Source organism: Rutidosis leptorrhynchoides, chromosome 1 (assembly GCF_046630445.1).
Source record: "Rutidosis leptorrhynchoides isolate AG116_Rl617_1_P2 chromosome 1, CSIRO_AGI_Rlap_v1, whole genome shotgun sequence".
Taxonomy (NCBI): Eukaryota; Viridiplantae; Streptophyta; class Magnoliopsida; order Asterales; family Asteraceae; genus Rutidosis; species Rutidosis leptorrhynchoides.
The window spans coordinates 638,909,751-638,930,398 of record NC_092333.1 but is presented as its reverse complement, the minus strand read 5'-3'; the positions used below and the strand labels follow the sequence as shown (position 1 = coordinate 638,930,398).

Genomic DNA, 20,648 nt, shown 5'->3' with positions numbered 1-20,648 from the left:
CAAACTCAACAGCATGACCATGTTTAGTTTTCGGGTTTTTATGATGCGAGTTATCAATTTGATACACAATTCACTCAGATGAAGAATAAAATATGAGGTCCAAGTGTAATTTATCATAAAGCAAAGGAGTTCATGGAGCTCATACGCAAATTACCATATGAAACTGAAAGCCCGGTGTTCTCAGACAGAGGGATAGTCTGGCCAAACTCAAACGTCCATATTGTAAGCAAAATATATTCAATACTGTGAACCTATTGATATTACAAGACTAGTAAGACTAAGGGGTATATCAAACCTTCATCTACAACATGTTTCATTCTCTATTTGCTTGGCTAGCAGGGTACTTTGGACTTGTTTTCCCACCAAGCTTCCTTGCGGTACGTTGTAAAGCTGCTTCTCGTCTGCGCTGATTGTAGCTTTTCCTTTTACTGCATCCATGTCAGCATATATAGGATATAAGGAATCAGAAATAAGTAATGGGCGGGTTGACAATACTTTAGCAAAGAATAAATATTACATATATTACTCCATATTACAAGAAGAATTATATTACGTAACTTAATTTCTGATAAGGTAATTTTTATTTTTATGCAACAGAATGCACCGGATAACTTTCGACCCAATTAACTCGTTTCTTTTTCTAGTAGAATCTCTCAGCTTAACCCAATTGACTTGTTACAGATAGAAAATCCTGGAAAGGAAAAATATGGGCCAACAAGTTTATCTATTTACACAGAGCTTTCGCAGATAGAGCAAGTTTGAAAAAGATGCGAGACGGAGATGAGTCGGTCAAGACGGGTCGAGAAGGATGTCAACCAACGTTGACTTTTTGAAATAAATATATTGTGTATAAATATTTCAAAATAAATATTTTACAAATAAATGATTTACAAATTACTAATAAGATACGGCATTGTTGTTGTTGCTGTACAAATAAGATGATGTGGTGTTAGTTTAAATAATATATAAGTATAGAATTTTTTATAATGTTCTTTTATAGTTGTAGTGTATTTATTAATTTATATTTAAGGGACTGGGTTTGGGATTTTCATTTACATTTACACTAGAACTAAACCAGACAAAAAGCTGACTTTTGACCGACATTGACCGACTTCGACCTGACTTTTGACTGTTGCCCGAATTATTAAACGTTTTCCTTCAAATCGGGACGGGCTAGTCACCAAACCGCCGCAACGACCATTGGAACCGTCGTTTGCAACCATTAGATAGAGGGCCGGAAAACTAACCTTATAAACAGAAGCCCTGCGGTAAGGACCAATCCTCCGACAGCCCATGACACTTGTTCATTAATCGGCATTTCCTTTACCCACTGCTGAAAATCAGACATAAATCCCGCACTCTCAACACCCCGTGGAACACCCGAACGTGAAGTCCTCCAAGAATCCACAACAGAGTCTAAACTAGCTTTACCACCATAGCAAAACGTTTCTTTATAATCGTTGGATGGCTTTACAGAAAATCCAGAAGATTTACACAGCTCTGTGCCATTTGAGACCCATTCAGAAGCTCTACCACAAACCGTGTCACTGATTCCACAGGGAGCTAGAACCTGTCATATCGGATCAATAATCAATACTAGAGGCCAAACATTGTGGAAATTAGCCATTATATATCGCTTCAAGAAAAATCCGAATAAGTTCAAGCCGAGGGGGATCTTACTCGGATGATACAAAACAATAAACATTTTACAATTCATACATTGCCCGTGCAGTTTTTTAATTACAAGAAAATAAATAACTTTTATTCAATAATAAAATTTACTTTGAATTGGTCAAAACAATTTCATCATACAGGAAAGTCTCCAGTTTGTTACAGTAAAAATTTAGTTCAAAACTGTCACCCTGTTTTGAATAAGTTCATGCACCTTTCCACAAATAATGACACTTGTTCCAGAGATTCTTATTGCTCTAAAAATGCTCTTATAGTTTTGGAAACAGGAACAGATTTGAACTGATCTATACATGTTAATTAGTAGAGGTGGCTAGATCACCCTTTTATGAATGAGTCACTTCATTGTATTATCTCAAACGGTTCATATATAAAGTTTTACTTAATAAGGAAAAAAGTCAAACGGGTCTTATGGATTGGGAGTCCCCCAAATGCAGACATCTGTCTAAATTGTTTCAGTTTAGATTAATATTGCAAATAACTTTGTTTTACTAATTACAACTAATGCCCCAATTGTCAATATAAAACAACTAATATCACGTCTACGGGGAAACCCAACCTATTTGACATTTTGACGCATTTCCAATCCCAACCAACCAGCCCATCTTGCCAACTTTAGTAACTAATTTCTATTGGCACACTTCTTAAGTAGGCTCATATAAATCATAATTTGTCTGTTTGATATTCATAAAACCTGATTTTTTGCATCCATTGCGAAGTAGGCATTAGAGCAAGCATCATAAATCCTATCACAAAGAGAGGCACATATGATGGGAGAGCCAGGTTGTACGCCAACATGTGGATCGCAAATGGAACATTCTAGAAGTTCCCACAAATGTAAGCATTCATCACTAGCCTCTCCCGTTGAAGCCAACCTCCTGATTGCCAGCCAAGCAGGGTGAGTCTGGGTGACATCACAACATGTCTTTTTGCTGAACACCCTACAAAGAGTCAAATCATTCGGTCCCTTGCTTACTCTTCTTGGAGGTTTTCCTTGAATAGAATACGGTGGAAAACGCCCACCAGGAGAAACACAAACTCCTTCAGATTCTGCTGCACGAGCAAAGAGAAGGTTTATAATCCATAAAGTAGTCTCACTAACATAATGAACGAATTAGCATGGTTATTTAGAACTTAAATAAGTACAAGATTCACAACAGCTAACATATCAAAGAAATCGTTTACTATCAAAGCTCGCACATTTTTCTTGTGTCAAATTTCAATCAAGGATTTTTCGAAATATAAATCTCAAGTTAATGCAGATACTAATTATTTTTCCTACCATCCAAATAATAAGACCGCACAAATTAAATTTTACTACTAATGTAGTATATCTACTACTTGACAATATCACTCCTTAGGAGATTATACACAAATACACATCGTTTGACTCATGCACCCTAAAAAGTATTTATAGTTAGAATTAGTCGAGCAGATTAACAATTGATATCGAACCCAAAGATAGCTAATAATTGTATAAAAGATGTACTCTGCAACAACTGAACACTATAACAAAACCAAATGTGCTCGGAGTTTAACTCCACAAACAAGCCAATCACAAATCCATTCTCGTTAGGCTTCAACTAGACAAGTTCCTCAAAGCACAAAGATGCATGGGTCTACAATGCATCAAAGGTTCATCAGGTAAATAGACACTATGAAGCATACTGTGTTTCAAATTTACAATTACAATCGAACTGAAAAAGATAGAGAATTAACTTTCCAAAACCTACACTTCAGAGCTTTGAAGCATGCTGGTAACTAGTGCTCTCTCAAGCTCACACAATCAAGCGACAAAGCTATCAAATTTTCCACCTCCCTTTGTTTTATTTAAATACATATATTCCAAAATATAGTCATTCACAAAATCTTCCTCTTACTTGTACTAACAAAAATACGAATAGAATACGTATAGCAAATGTAATAAAACAAACACGAAAGATTAGAGTACGTATAGTAAACGTAATAAACTAAACACGAAAGACTTTTCTGTTGTAGATAAATGTGGCAACACTAGCCTATGGGAAACATATACCAGAAGCTAAATATATCTCAGAAGCTGATATTAACTGCGAGTTCGCAGCTAATATTACTATATAAATCCAACTTCACATAACTTTGCGACTGTCGTAAATCAACTGATCAGTCACAAAGTTACCACACAAAAATCAACGATACATTAAGCACGAACGGACGAATCACAGCTGCAGTCTCACTAGTTATTAACTCAATCATGTTTGTGTGTGTGTTAGTGTCATAGTGTGAATGTTAGGCATATATATACAACTAACAAGGTGAAAATGATCACAAACAAAGGGAGTTTATATAACTTAAAGCAACAAATTGATCAATTGATAAGAGTTAATTATGCAAAGAAGATGTTACCAGATGCAAATGGGAGTAAACTATTTAAGCACGAGACGATCTGTATTAGCAGTAACAAAACGCGATATAAATCCAAATTTATCGTTCTTCGTTGTAAAGATGAATCCATTATTTGTGATCGCACGATGTTAATTTTGATTTTAATATGATCGATAGGATTTAGGGTTCCATAATTTCGGTCAGTAGTCAGAAACCCTCACCACTGAGAGGGGTGAAGAAAGCGAATTGAGTTTTGCCCTGAGGAATAGATATGTTTTAATTCGCACCCTCATATTACAGAGTTTAACACTTTAGACACTCAACTATTATTTGTAAATGCGCCAAAAGCATTAGGTTTACAAAACTGTCTCTGATCAAATCCAAACACCGTTAATATATAATTCGTTTTGCTACAGTTAATTATTTTATTATAATTGTCTAAAACGCAAATTCTAACACCCTCTGAATAATTATTTTATAATATAATATTTTTTTTTGAAAGTTTATAATGGATATTAGAGGGCAAGTTTTGTAATGGGCTAAGCCATCTCTTTGATGGTCCGCCTTAATTATTTATATATTTGTTCCCTGTTTTTTGGCAAAAAATAAAAAAATAAAAAATAAAAACCTTTCAACAAATATCACACTATACAAACCACGAATACAAACTAAAAATCACACCCTAAAACCCAACAAAATTACCAGGAATAAACTAAAAATGGAAAGTGAAACACGAATGGATAATAATGCCTAGATTGAAAACTTGAAAATTCGATTGATATGCCCGAATCGGACGGTTTATTTTAGTGTGAAGCTAATTGTTTAATTTATATATTGCTGGGCCTAAATCTATTATTCCTTCCTATGGGTTAGTAAAGGCAAATATGACCTAGGGTCGTTCTTTGAGCGGTCGAATTTGAAATGGAGCTTATTCATATAATTTAGTAATTAAGATTGGATTTGTACACAATTTAGTATCCAAGACTAGTGGCCATGTACACCTTTTGTGGAGAGACATGATCCTTTTGGTCCCAATAAATTGGCGACTTTTCGAAAAATCCAACAACCAAGTCCAAACAGTTTATTCTAGACACCACTTTATCCGGAATATCAAATTATGTAAAGGCAATAGTTGGGTTGAATAGTTTATATAATTGTAATTATAATATTAAAGAAATATAATTAAAATAAGCTAGCTAGCATGCAACAGCTAAGGACAGAGAAGACGTGGTTCACCATGATTTAAGATAACATAGTGTCGGGATGATTGCGAGACACTCATTGGATAGATATACCTTGGTGTAAACACTAGATTCCCTACTAGTTGATTTCTCGATTAGCATGTCACGAGGAACTAAGCTATCGTGATTCTGATCGGATGGACTATGCTCAACTCCCGACGCTTTATCCGGTTTAAGGATATAAGCGGCTCATCATGGATGCAATGCATACCTTGGGCGCACGAATAAAGTATCATAGCTATATATGTGTGTGTGTGTGTGTGTGTGTGTGTGTATATATATATATATATATATATATATATATATATATATATATATATATATTATCCAACCAATCTTAACACCTTAGTGTATCACCCAAGTGAGTGATTATGATTGTATTTTGAATTCCTTTCTGTCAATGGTTTGGTAAAATCTAAGGGTTTGTAGACAAATTAGAACCTCTGATAGTTCTCAGTCATCCTTAAAGATTTAAAAGCTTAGTTTGTATTGTAGTGCGTAAAATTTCCATTTATGATTTAAACCAGCCTTACTTAAATCTACCCAATAAATCCCTTAGTTATCCACCATGTACTACACTTATAGTGGTTCCATAGCTTCTAACCTTGACCATACTCAAGTGGTCCTATAGTACATCAACAATGTACTCTACTGTTGCAACAGTATTTGCTCGAGTCTTATACTCTTGACCAATGTCTTGATATGGTCATACGATAATTTTCCATGTACTCTATATTATTTTTAATGGGTTCATACCTTGACCAACGTATAAACATAGATAATTAATTACCTTATAACTATCGATTTTATAAAAGATTTTAATCACGTTTATTGGTGGAAGTACGATAATAACGAGGTTTAATATCATAGACAGAAAGCGAGTACGAAAGGATAATCATCCCTAACTAATATTATTAAATCATGGCAAACAATCAAGTAATTACTCACACATCATGGCAACAAGCATTTCTAATATTAATAAATCACAAACATCAAACAAGAATATTATAATAAATTAATAAAAGAAATGATAGATATTACCGAATAATTTTGGCAGAATAACACTTGTATATGATTTAAGGTGCGTACTTAATCTCGCAAATGTTTAGTATATTAATCATGTTTGATTGTGTATAGTTTAGATGTTAGAAAATGTAGAAATTGGTTTGATCAGGTCGCGTTTCAAATAGCTCTATCGCGTTTGAGTGCGTCGCGATACGCGAAAGATGATGCTGGGATGCGACATCTTCTGAAACCAGCTCCTGTCTGACTTATCGCGTTTGAGTGTGCTTGGTCGCGACCTGGTGTCACGAAACGCGACCTGTTGTCGCGAAACGCGACAAATGTCGCTGTTTGACACTTTTGACCCGAATTAAATGGCATCTTTTGGGGGTGTATTGGTCTTTTCACTTATGGACGGTTTTAGATCTAGAAAACTGAAGCAAGGGTTATCCTAATTCATTTAACACCCTTTCACCTACATCACATTCAATTTTAGTGAGAGAGAGAGTGAGTTTTAGTGAGAGAGAGCTCACTTGGAGAAGAAGGAGAACAAATCTCACTCGAATCCAAGTTTTAAAGTTGTTCCCTACGTCTCTAGCTACGATTTGATAGTGTTTGTAAGTCTTAACTCCGTGTTTTGAGTTTTAATTGATTTATGGCTAGGGTTTGTACATTTGAGACTTGTAAGACCCATTTGGAGGTTAAATGGGTAAGTTTGGGTTAAATGGATGAAAGGAAACCCTAATGGTTATAATCTAGGGTTTGATCATGAATTTGGTGTTTGTAAGTGTTAATTTTGTTGTTAATCACTAATATGCTTGTAAGTTAGTGAAAGATCATTAATGGGTGCAAGTTTGACCAATTTTGCGAGTCTAAATGTTAAATGGGTCAAATGGGTAATAGTTGACCTAGTTGGGCAAGATGGGTATGAAAAATACCCTAAATGGTGTTCGTTATTGTTATTGGACTATAATCACTAGCTTTTAGTGATTTATGATGATTATTGGCCATTAATGGGCGGTTTTGGTGTAAATGGATCATTTAATGCAATTGGGTCATTAAATGCTCAAGAGTTAAGTGTTGATGGTTAGTCCAACTAGTTTGTGTATTGAATGTGTACTTAATGTATTAGGTACTTCGCTTGAAGCTTACGGAAGTGTTTAATCACCAACGGCGTGATAAGGTGAGTGGAATAATTATATATGTATGTATATGATTTATTTGCTTGTGGGATATGGGTTTAAGTTCGATGTTGACGATACCATATCCTATAGTATATTGTTTGTTTGGATGAGGGTTAAAGTTCGATGTTGACGATACCTCATGTATGGATTTAAAGTTCGATGTTGACGAAGCCATACCACTATTGTAGTGACATTCGATGTAAGAACCAGTTTTTCCCTGTTATGTTGGACGCCGTCCAACAGGGTGGGACGCCGTCCCAGATTGAAGGGCTGGACGCCGTCCAGATTGCCTGGCGAGCCTGCTTTTGTGTTTTTGATATTTAAAAGGGGTAACTTGGTAATTTCACATTGTGGATGACTTTAAGGCCCTAGATCAGTTTGTGGAGCCTCATTTACTCCATTTACAACCACCAAACTCCATCCACTTTAATTCTAGAGAGAGAGTGTGTTTCAAGTGTGAGAAAGCTCAAAAAGAAGAGGAAGAAGCTTGTTTCGGGTTAGAGCTCGAGCATTAAAGTTGTTCATCTCCTCACTAATTACGTTTTGATTGTAGTGGTAAGTCTTAACCTTGATTTCCTTACTATTAATTGTTTAAGGGTTAGGGTTTGAGTTAGTGATGTGTATAGAACCCATTTGTTAGTGATTTGGGGATTTTGGGTAAGTTTGAGTCATGAAGACTTAAAGGATGACTAACCTAGGGTTTTGAATTGATAAATGAGTTTATGAGTCTTAAATTGGTTAGTTAAACCCTAGCACACCTAGATGTTATGTAAATGGGTGCTTTTTGGGCATGTGGTGACCCGAATGGGTGTGGAAACCTCGAATGGGTAAAACGGGTCTTTGATGACCTAAGTTGTCTTGTTAGTGTGAAAATGAGTTAACATTGTGATTATATGTGTGTTAAGACCATAAATGGCTAGGGTTAGGGTTTTTGGCGAAGTTGACCCAATATTAGGGTTAAGTGTGCAAATGGGTCGAAATTGCACCATGGGCCAAAACGACACTAGAATGGTGAGTGAGTTGGTTGACCAACTTGATCTTGTGATTGATATGTGCATAATGTAATAGGTACGTTACATTGAAGTTGCAAGCTCGGATATCCTTCACAAAAGACTTTGAGGTGAGTGGAATAATTATATGCGTAGGTATATAATGTATTTATTTGTTGTAGCGTGAGATGTGAAGTGTCGATGTGTTAAGACACCACATTTCACGTGACGAGTGAAGTGTCGATGTGCTAAGACACCACTCAAAGTAATATGACGGGTGAAGTGTCGATGTGTTAAGGCGCCATCCGAGGTGAAGTGTCGATGTGTTAAGATGCCACCCGGAGTGAAGTATCGATGTGCTAAGATGCCACTCCAAGTAAGATGAAGGGTGAAGTGCCGATGTGTTAAGGCGCCACTCGAGGTGAAGTATCGACGTATTAAGATGCCACCTCAAATAAAATGCAGAGTGAAGTGTTGAAGTGTTAAGACACCACTCGGGGTGAAGTGTCGACGTGTTAAGACGCCACCTAGGGTGAAGTATCGACGTGTTAAGATGCCACCCGTGGGGTTAGTGTACGACGTGTTAAGTGCACTAATGGTTGTTATGAACTTCGACGGTCTTTAAACACCGTTCCCTTGTTCAATTGGTTAACCATGGTTAATGTGTTGTAGTGTAGCATATATATATATGCCTTTGTTGTTGCTAGATTGCGGTATTGGAGGTTACTAGCTTTATACTTGAAATTGTAAGCTAATTGCGTTGCTAGCATGTATGCAGTATGTGTGTAAGTGGTTGCAAGTAGGTATATTATATATGTATATGTATAGTTATTGCATTCACTAAGCGTTTTGCTTACCCTCTCGTTGTTTATCTTTTTATAGGCTCCGGAGTTGATAAGGGTAAGGGCATTCGATTGGACTAGAGGTCCAGCTCGTGGTTTAGGGGACGCTTTTTGGTTTGATAGCTTTTGGAGTTTGACCGAGATTTGGGTAGTTTAACCCCCAAACACCATGATCATAGTGTCGTTTAGAAATTAAACTAATGGGGTCGAAACTCGTGATTTGTACGAAACTCGTAAAACGGCCGTTGTGGGCCCCATTTTGTAAAACTCGTTTCGATGTGGGAAATCCTTTAGCTTTACTTATGTTGATATGTTGTGATAATTGGTTCCGTTGGAAATTGTCGGGAAGCGGGTTTTTCGTTCTAGGTTAATGGAAAAACTGATCAGAACTTTTTAGCTAAATTGGACGCCGTCCAAAATGGCTGGATGCCGTCCAGGAATCTGGACGCCGTCCAGTTGTGCAGGTCCAGAAATTTTTTTTGGGGTCGTGTTTTTGTTATAACGAGAGTTGGGCCGTTACAAGTGGTATCAGAGCATGGTCTAAGGGATTTAGGCGACTTGAGATAGGTGCCTAGACTTAGATTTAATTGTGTATGCGTTTTTATGCGGGACTTATAGGAGACGGGTCGGATCGGGTGTTGATTAGTGATTAGGTTTATGTGAACTAACCTTGCGCTAATTGTTTTGTGTTGTGTTAGCAATCATCAAGCGAGATAGGCGTTGTACTAGCAAGTTCGTGCGACGTGCTCGCGTAACAATGATTAGCTACCATTGTTACAGGTTCAAATCGTGTCAAAAAAGCGATGTACGACGAATGTTAAGCAAGATGGGGTAGTGTGGTGCATATGTATATACATATGTATTAAGTCCTTTCGTTTCGTTGTTTAATCTTTTCCGTTTTATAGAATGAAGATGAGAAATGGACACGACACCAATGACGGAAATACGAGTGAGGACGTTGAGTTCACGGCCAAAGTTGAGGCCATCTTTAAACGTCAAAAGGCGGAGTTCCTCGAGGATGTTAAGAAAATGTTTTTAGATACAACTGACGAACAACTAGTCAATGTAGTAAAGGAGCAAGTTAAGGCCGTTCTTCACGAAGATAATGTGAGAAGACGGGACTTTCTCTATAAGAACTTCAAGGATTCTCAACCTCCCACCTTTGAAGGTGAACGAGACCCTCTAAAGAGTGCCTGTTGGATCTCCGACATGGAGGGGGCCTTCCGTACTTGTGAATGTCCTCCCGAGAAGAAGACAAGATACGGGTGTGGTATGTTGAGGGGTGATGCTAAGTTGTGGTGGGACGCAAGGCTTCAAGTTTATGGTGAAGAGCAATACATGGAATTCACTTGGGATGAATTCAAGTCCGAATTTTTCAAAGAATACCGAACTTCTGCCGATCTTACTAGGCTTAAGGACGAGTTACATTCCTTGAGGCAAGGGTTGATGGATTTGAACACTCTCAAATCCGTGTTTTTGTCCAAGACCCAATTTTGCCCGGACTACGTCGGCAATGATAAAATGTTGAAGGAAGACTTCTATCGAATTTTAAATGACAACTATCAAGAGAAGATTAGTGTAACGGTGGTAAAGACTTTTGATGAGTTGTTTGATATGGCCAAAGGCTTCGAGGCGCTCGTGTTAAGGAAGAGTGGCTTTACTTTTGGCAAGAGAAAGAATAAAGGTTCGAGCCGTTCGAACTTTTCAAACAAAAAGAACAAGAAGGGTTCCGGTAATGTTAGTAGTGGGAAGAAGGGTGCTTCCGGGGATTTTTATTATTCGTGCTACAATTGTGGACAAAAGGGTCACATGGCGCGTGAATGTCCGAGTCTATCCTCCGCAAACAAAATCACATGTTTTAATTGTGGTAAAGAAGGGCACAAGAGGCCGGAATGTCCCGATTTGCGCAATGATAGTGTTAAGAGGTTGGAAAAGGCGGTGGGTACGGCTAGGGGTTGCAATTATTTGATGACCAATGATGAAGACAAACAATCCAACGAAGTTGTCTCAGGTACTTTCATGGTTAATTCTAATCCGGCAAGGATTCTATTTGATAGCGGTGCAAATTTTTCGTTTGTGTCTCCAAAATTTGTGCCTAAACTTAATAGACCGTTAGCTAAGTTAAGTCGTCCGGTAGAAGTCGAAATAGCGGATGGCAAGACGGTGCTAGTGGTTGATGTGTGTAAAAATTGTGATGTCATTTTTGGTGCCGAAAACTTTAAGATTGATCTTATTCCGATGACTTTGGGTGATTTTGATATCGTGGTTGGTATAGATTGGTTCAATCATAATAGAGCCGATATTGCATGCCATGAAAAATATATTCGAGTGAAGACCCCAAGTGGGGGAGAGTTAATTATTTACGGTGATAAGCGTAGAAGACTTTTGCCGATATGCACTTTTGCACGGCACATCGTTTCCTTGTTAGTGGTGGCATGGCTTTTCTTGCCCATGTTGTTGATACTCATGATGAGCCACCACCCATTCGTGAAATTCCGGCCGGACGAGTTACCGGGTGTTCCGGCGGAAAGACAAGTTGAATTTCGCATTGAGTTGGTTCCGAGGGCTACCCCCATTGCTAAAACTCCTTATCGTTTAGCGCTAACGGAAATGCAAGAGTTGTTAAATCAAACCCAAGAGTTACTTAAGAAGGGTTTCATTCAACCGAGTGCTTCGCCATGGGGCGCTCCGGTTTTATTTGTGAAGAAGAAAGATGGTAGTATGCGGATGTGCATCGATTATCGGGAGTTGAACAAAGTGACGATCAAGAATCGTTATCCATTGCCTAGGATTAACGATTTGTTTGACCAAATCCAAGGTGCAACGTATTTCTCTAAAATTGACCTACAGTCCGGCTATCACCAAATGCGGGTCCGCGAGGAAGATATTGAAAAAATGGCTTTTCGAACTCGTTACGGGCATTTTGAATTCGTAGTAATGCCTTTTGGTCTTACGAATGCACCGGCAGAATTTATGGATCTTATGAACCGAGTGTGCCAACCTATGTTGGACAAGTCGATAATTGTGTTCATTGACGACATACTTGTCTATTCAAAGAGTATGAAAGAACATGAACTTCATTTGCGGTGTGTGTTAAAGACGTTGCGGAAGGAGAAGTTGTATGCTAAATTCTCCAAATGTGAATTTTGGCTAAGGAAAGTTCAATTTCTTGGCCATATTGTGAATGAAAATGGTATTCAAGTAGATCCGGGGAAGATAGAGACGGTGAAGAGTTGGAGACGACCGACTACGCCTACGAAAATCCGAAGTTTTCTCGGATTGGCCGGTTATTATCGTCGGTTTATCCAAGACTTTTCTAAGATCGCTTCTTCATTGACGAAATTGACGAGGAAGAACGCGAGGTTTATTTGGGAGAACGAGCAAGAAATTGCTTTTCAATTGTTAAAAGAAAAGTTGTGTCAAGCTCTGGTGTTGGTATTGCCTGAAGGTGCGGAAAACATGACGGTTTATTGTGATGCTTCGCTAAATGGGCTCGGGTGTGTTCTAATGCAAAGAGGTAAAGTCATCGCTTACGCCTCTCGACATTTAAAGGAACACGAGACGAGATATCCTACTCATGATCTTGAGTTGGCGGCGGTTGTGCATGCATTGAAAATTTGGCGCCATTACTTGTATGGTGTCAAGAGTACGATTTATTCGGATCATAAGAGCTTGAAACATCTCTTTAACCAAAGAGATTTGAATTATCGTCAACGTAGGTGGATGGATGTGGTAAAAGATTATGATTATGAAATACTTTATCATCCGGGCAAGGCGAATGTGGTCGCGGATGAGTTAAGTCGAAAGAGTCATCACCCGGCGTTACGATTGGGATTGTTACGTATTATTATTACTAACGATTTTCTTGAAAAACTTGGTGTGATCCAAATAGAGGCTTACGTTCACAACAAGCATGCGGAACGAATTGTGGGGCAATCGGAATTCATTACTATGGGTTCGTGTGGTTTGTTGTCTTTTCAAGGAAGGGTATGGGTGCCTAAGATGGGTGATTATCGACAAGTGCTACTTGATGAAACACATAAGTCAAAGTATTCCATTCATCCGGGCGCGACGAAAATGTATCTTGATTTAAGAAAAGAGTATTGGTGGCCGGGCATGAAACGTGATGTTGTAAAGTATGTTGAGCAATGCGTCACGTGCTTGCAAGTTAAAGCCGAGCACCAAAAGCCGTATGGTAAGTTGCAACCGTTAGAAATCCCGAAGTGGAAATGGGAGCACATTACCATGGATTTCATGACAAAGTTACCTAAAACGGCGAGAACCCAATTTGATTCAATTTGAGTGATAGTTGACCGATTGACAAAAAGTACTTTGTTTCTTCCCATTCGGGAAGTGATATCGTCGGAGACCTTGGCTAAATTGTTTATCAAGGAAGTAGTCGCTCGACATGGGGTTCCTATATCTATTATTTCGGATCGAGATACCTGTTTTACATCTCGGTTTTGGGAAAAGTTTCATGACGATATGGGTACACAATTAAAATTGAGCACGGCGTATCATCCTCAAACGGACGGTCAAACCGAACGTACGAATCAAACATTAGAGGATATGTTACGGGCGTGTATTATTGATTTCGGTGGTATTTGGGACGAGCACTTACCTTTAGTGGAATTCTCGTACAATAATAGTTATCATACTAGTATCGGGATGCCACCGTATGAGATGCTTTATGGGCGAAGATGTCGAACTTCAATTTGTTGGGGTGAAGTGGGACAAAAGGAAATCGGGAGTACCGATTTGGTTTTAGAGACGAATAGCATGATTGATGTGATTCGGTATCATTTGAAAAAGGCGCAAGATAGACAAAAGTTGTATGCCGATAAACGTAGGCGAATGATCGAATTCCAAGAAGGCGACATGGTGATGCTTAAGGTTTCACCATGGAAAGGTATTATTCGGTTTCGAAAACGGGGAAAGTTAGCTCCTCGGTTTATTGGCTCATTTAAAGTTTTAGCTCGGGTTGGCGAAGTTGCGTATCATTTGGAATTACCCGAAGAACTTGTGGGGATCCATAATACATTCCATGTTTCCCATCTCCGTAAGTGTCTTGCGGATGATTCATCATGGGTACCATTAGACGAGGTTGAGCTAAATAATAAGTTGGAGTATGTTGAGGAGCCGATTGCTATACTCGATGAGAAGGTCAAAATATTGAGAAATAAAGTGGTTCGAACTTATAAAGTTCAATGGCGTCGTAGTAAAGGTTCCGAGTTTACTTGGGAGCCCGAAGAGTTTCTTCTTGTGTATCTTCCTGCTTGTCATGCAGCTTGGATTGCGAGGTCGCAATCCGGTTCAAGTGGGGGAGAGTTGTAAGAACCAGTTTTCCCTGTTATGTTGGACGCCATCCAACAGGGTGGGACGCCATCCCAGATTGAAGGGCTGGACGCCGTCCAGAATTCTGGACGCCGTCCAGAATTCTGGACGCCGTCCAGATTGCCTGACGAGCCTGCTTTTGAGTTTTTGATATTTAAAAGGGGTAACTTGGTAATTTCACATTGTGGACGACTTTAAGGCCCTAGATCAGTTTGTAGAGCCTCATTTACTCCATTTACAACCACCAAACTCCATCCACTTCAATTCTAGAGAGAGAGTGTGTTTCAAGTGTGAGAAAGCTCAAATAGAAGAGGAAGAAGCTTGTTTCGGGTTAGAGCTCGAGCATTAAAGTTGTTCATCTCCTCACTAGCTACGTTTTGATTGTAGTGATAAGTCTTAACCTTGATTTCCTTACTATTAATTGTTTAAGGGTTAGGGTTTGGGTTAGTGATGTGTATAGAACCCATTTGTTAGTGATTTGGGGATTTTGGGTAAGTTTGAGTCATGAAGACTTAAAGGATGACTAACCTAGAGTTTTGAATTGATAAATGAGTTTATGAGTCTTAAATTGGTTAGTTAAACCCTAGCACACCTAGATGTTATGTAAATGGGTGCTTTTTGGGCATGTGGTGACCCGAATGGGTGTGGAAACCTCGAATGGGTAAAACGGGTCTTTGATGACCTAAGTTGTCTTGTTAGTGTGAAAATGAGTTAACATTGTGATTATATGTGTGTTAAGACCATAAATGGCTAGGGTTAGGGTTTTTGGCGAAGTTAACCCAATATTAGGGTTAAGTGTGCAAATGGGTCAAAATTGCACCATGGGCCAAAATGACACTAGAATGGTGAGTGAGTTGGTTGACCAACTTGATGTTGTGATTGATATGTGCATAATGTAATAGGTACATTACATTGAAGTTGAAAGCTTGGATATCCTTCACAAAAGACTTTGAGGTGAGTGGAATAATTATATGCATAGGTATATAATGTATTTATTTGTTGTAGCGTGAGATGTGAAGTGTCGATGTGTTAAGACACCACATTTCACGTGACGAGTGAAGTGTCGATGTGCTAAGATACCACTTAAAGTAATATGACGGGTGAAGTGTCGATGTGTTAAGACGCCATCCGAGGTGAAGTGTCGATGTGTTAAGACGCCACCCGGAGTGAAGTGTCGATGTGCTAAGATGCCACTCCAAGTAAGATGAAGGGTGAAGTACCGATGTGTTAAGGCGCCACCCGAGGTGAAGTATCGACGTGTTAAGATGCCACCTCAAATAAAATGAAGAGTGAAGTGTCGAAGTGTTAAGACACCACTCGGGGTGAAGTGTCGACGTGTTAAGACGCCACCTAGGGTAAAGTATCAATGTGTTAAGATGCCACCCGTGGGGTTAGTGTACGACGTGTCAAGTGCACTAATGGTTGTTATGAACTCCGACGGTCTTTAAACACCGTTCCCTTATTCAATTGGTTAACCATGGTTAATGTGTTGTAGTGTAGCATATATATATATGCCTTTGTTGTTGCTAGATTGCGGTATTGGAGGTTACTAGCTTTATACTTGAAATTGTAAGCTAATTGCGTTGCTAGCATGTATGCGGTATGTGTGTAAGTGGTTGTAAGTAGGTATATTATATATGTATGTGTATAGTTATTGCATTCACTAAGCGTTTTGCTTACCCTCTCGTTGTTTATCTTTTTATAGGATCCGGAGTTGATAAGGGTAAGGGCATTTAATTGGACTAGAGGTCCCGCTCGTGGTTTAGGGGACGCTTTTTGGTTTGATAGCTTTTGGAGTTTGACTGAGATTTGGGTAGTTTAACCCCCAAACACCATGTTCATAGTGTCGTTTGGAAATTAAACTAACGTGGTCGAAACTCGTGATTTGTACGAAACTCGTAAAATGGCCGTTGTGGGCCCCATTTTGTAAAACTCGTTTCGATGTGGGAAATCCTTTAGCTTTACTTATGTTGATATGTTGTGATAATTGGTTCCGTTGAAAATTGTCGGGAAGAGGGTTTTTCGTTCTAGCTTAATGGAAGAGGGTTTTTCGTTCTAGCTTAATGGAAAAACTGATCAGAACTTTTTAGCCAAATTGGACGCCGTCCAAATTGGCTGGACGCCGTCCAGGCCTTCAGTACTAGACGCCGTCCAGGAATCTGGACGCCGTCCAGTTGTGCAGGTCCAGAATTTTTTTTTTGGGTCGTGTTTTTGTTATAACGAGGGTTGGGCCGTTACATTCGATGAGGGTTTAAGTTCGATGTTGACGATACCTCATATGTGGGTTTAAGTTCGATGTTGACGATACCACATTTATTAGGACGAATGGGAATTAAGTTCGATGTTGACGATACCATTCGTAGGGCTAGCCTTGAAAGTTGAATATTAATGGATGTTGTGAACATCAATGTTTGTGTATTGTAGTGTAGCATATTATATTGCTCGTGTTATATGCTATTGTTATACTAGCTTGTGTTATCGGAGATTTAGCGTTATACTTTATGATGGTATGCTAATTATATTGCTAGTATGTATGCGGAATTGTGTAAGTGATTGCAAGTGAGTAAGTTGTATATGTATATGTATAATTATTGCATTCACTAAGCGTTTGCTTACCCCTCTCGTTGTTTACTTTTTTGGTACAAGTATGGAGAAGGGTAAAGGGGTTGCTGGGAATTAGATATTCCCATATTGGTTGCTAGATGAAGTTTTTGGAAGTCGACCTAGCGTTTTGGGTAGTTTAGCCCCAAACCATGCTCGGGTGTTGTTTGGTTTAAAAGTATCGTTTAATGGGTCGAACTTGTAAACATTTGATTAAAGGCCTTTGTGCCTCTTTATGTAAACATTAAACTTGTTGTGTGTTTAAAAGGATGGTATGGAACGATTTACATCATGTAACCATTTAAATGGCGCGTTAATGATTTATCATTAAAAAAAAAAATTATTCGGGATGAATACGGGTTGGGCTGTTTCAAGTGGTATCAGAGCATGGTCTAAGAGATTTAGGAGACTTGAGATAGGTGCCTAGACTTAGACTTTGTTGTGTATGCGTTTTATACGGGACTTGTAGGAGACGGGTCGAATCGGGTTTGGTTATTGCATAGGTTTATGTGAACTAACCTTGCGCTACTTGTTTTGTGTTGTATTTGAAATCCATCAAGCAAGATAGATGTTGTACTAGCAAGTTATTATGAGATGCTCGCGTAACAATGACTAGCTACCATTGTTACGGGTTTAAATCGTGTCAAAAGAGCGATGTACGACGATTGTTGAGCAAGATGGGGCGTTGTGGTGTACGTATGATGTTCTCGTTTGTTCCGTTGTCTAATTTATTTCGTTTTATAGAATGAAGATGAGAAATGGGCATGATACCGAAAATGGAGGCCCGAGCGAGGACTCCGAATTCACGGCCAAAGTTGAGGCCATCTTTAAACGTCAAAAAGCGGAATTTCTTGATGATGTCCGAAAAGTGTTCCAAGAATCGGTTGATGGGCAAGTAACCGAGCTAATTAATGAACGAATGAATGCCGCGATCGAAGAGGCATTAGAAGCTAGGAATATTTATCCTCGTGGTGAAGGGGGTGATGGTAACGGTGGACTTGGAAGGCGAGACTTCCATTACAAGAACTTCAAGGATGCTCAACCTCCTATGTTTAATGGGGTGAGAGATCCGTTGAAGATCACATGTTGGATTTCCGACATCGAGGGGGCTTTCCGTACCGACGAATGCCCTACCGAGAAGAAAACGAGATACATGTCTAGTATGTTGCGTGAAGAGGCCAAGTTGTGGTGGGATGATAAAATTCAATTATGGTGAAGAACAATGTATGAGCTTGTCGTGGGAAGAGTTTAAAAGGGAATTCTTCAAAGAATACCGAACTCCTGCTGATCTTAGTAGAATCTGGGACGAGTTGCACAATTTGCGACAAGATTCGATGGACTTGGTTACTCTCAAGTCTACTTTCTTGGCAAAGACTCTTTTTTGTTCAGAGTATGTTGGTGATGATCAAAAGTTGATGCAAGATTTCTATCGTACCATGAGCGATGAGTTGAAGGGTAAGATTAGTTGGGGGATGGCTAAGTCTTTTGAAGAGTTATTTGAGTTGGCCCTGGGTTTCGAACTGGAGGTTCCAAAAAGAAGCGATTTCTCTTTTTCTAAGAGAAAATTCGAAGGTTCGAGTCATTCGAACTTTTCCAACAAGAAAAACAAGAAGGGTTCTGAAAGTGTTAATAGCGTGAAGAAGGGTAGTTTCGGGAACTTTATCCCTACTTGCTACAATTGTGGGGTACGTGGTCATTTGGCTCGAGATTGTATGAAGCCAATTTCAACAAACAAGCTCACTTGTTTTTATTGTAATAAGGAAGGACACTGAAAGTCGGAGTGTCCCGATTTGAGCACCGATCATGTTAAACGGTTAGAGAAGGCGGTGGGTACGGCTAGAGGACGAAACTATTTTGTGACGAATGATGAAGCCAAGCAATCCAATGAAGTTGTCTTAGGTACTTTCATGGTTAACTCTAATCCGGCAAGGATACTATTTGATAGCGGTGCTAATCTATCGTTTGTTTCTCCAAGATTTGTACCTAAGTTAAATAAACCACTAGCTAAGTTAAGTCATCCGGTAGAGGTCGAAATTGCGGATGGAAAGACGGTGCTAGGGGTTGATGTGTGTAAGGATTGTAATGTTGTGTTTGGTACCGAAACGTTTAAAATTGATCTCATTCCGATGACCTTGGGTGAGTTTGATATTGTCGTTGGTATGGATTGGCTCGATTTTTTATAGAGCCGATATTGCATTCCATGAAAATTCTATTCGTGTGAAGACCCCAAGTGGGGGAGAGTTAATTATTCATGGTGAGAAACGGAGAAGACTTGTACCATTATGCACTTATGCACGGGCACGTCGTTTCCTTAGTAGAGGTGGCATGGCTTTTCTTGCCCATGTGGTTGATACTTCCGGTGGTAAATGAATTCGAACATGTTTTTCCGGATGAACTACCGGGTGTTTCGGCGGAAAGACAAGTTAAATTTCGCATTGAGTTGGTTCCGGGGGCTACTTCCATTGCTAAAACTCCTTATCGTTTAGCACCAACAGAAATTCAAGAGTTGTTGAATCAAACCCAAGAGGTACTTGAGAAGGGTTTTATCTGACCGAGTGCTTCACCATGGGGCGCTCCGGTTTTATTCGTGAAAAAGAAAGATGGTAGTATGCGGATGTGCATCGATTATCGGGAGTTGAACAAAGTGACGATCTAAAATCGTTATCCATTGCCTCGGATTGACGATTTGTTTGACCAACTCCATGGTGCGACGTACTTTTCTAAAATTGACTTACGGTTCGGCTATCACCAAATGCGGGTCCGTGAGGAAGATATTGAGAAAACAGCTTTTCGAACGCATTACGGGCATTTTGAGTTTGTAGTTATGCCTTTTGGTCTTACGAATGCACCGGCGACATTCATGGATCTTATGAACCGAGTGTGCCAACCTATGTTGGACAAGTCGGTAATTGTGTTCATTGATAACATCCTCATTTATTCTAAGAGTATGAAGGAACACGAACGTCATTTGCGCGAAGTGTTGAAGACGTTGCGGAAGGAGAAGTTGTTTGTCAAACTCTCCAAGTGCGAATTTTGGCTAAGGAAAGTGCAATTCCTTGGCCATATTGTGAATAAAGAAGGTATTCATGTAGATCCGGGGAAAATAGAGACGGTGAAGAGTTGGGAACAACCGACTACGCCTACGGAAATCCGAAGTTTTCTCTGATTGGCCGGTTATTATCGTCGATTTATCCAAGACTTTTCTAAAATCGCTTCTCCATTGACGAAATTAACGAGAAAGAACGCTAGATTTAATTGGGAAAATGAGCAAGAGATCGCTTTCCAATTGTTAAAAGAGAAGTTGTGTCAAGCTCCGGTGTTACTGTTGCCGGAAGGTGTAGAAGACATGACGGTTTATTGTGATGCTTCTTTAAATGGGCTTGGATGTGTTCTAATGCAAAG

At 39.2% G+C, this 20,648-nt stretch overlaps 1 protein-coding gene across 1 annotated transcript; it reads right to left on the bottom strand.

The window, feature by feature from the left end:
• Positions 1 to 249: 249 nt before the first annotated feature.
• Positions 250 to 4,271, bottom strand: LOC139885686 (folate-binding protein 1). The gene is made up of 4 exons (XM_071869439.1): positions 4,075 to 4,271; positions 2,384 to 2,742; positions 1,248 to 1,570; positions 250 to 428 (listed from the first exon to the last, which is right to left on the bottom strand). Exons 1-4 carry the CDS (start codon positions 4,181 to 4,183, stop codon positions 314 to 316), a joined length of 906 nt encoding a protein of 301 aa, XP_071725540.1. The 5' UTR covers positions 4,184 to 4,271; the 3' UTR covers positions 250 to 313.
• Positions 4,272 to 20,648: the final 16,377 nt, after the last annotated feature.

Bases quoted from the DNA above. Each gene is read 5' to 3' on its own strand.
- LOC139885686 (XM_071869439.1), bottom strand. From the start codon at position 4,183: ATGGATTCATCTTTACAACGAAGAACGATAAATTTGGATTTATATCGC. The intron at 2,743-4,074 runs GTAACATCTTCT...TTGCTCGTGCAG, and splicing joins TTTACTCCCATTTGCATCTG to CAGAATCTGAAGGAGTTTGT. The intron at 429-1,247 runs GTTAGTTTTCCG...ACATGGATGCAG, and splicing joins GCAGGGCTTCTGTTTATAAG to TAAAAGGAAAAGCTACAATC.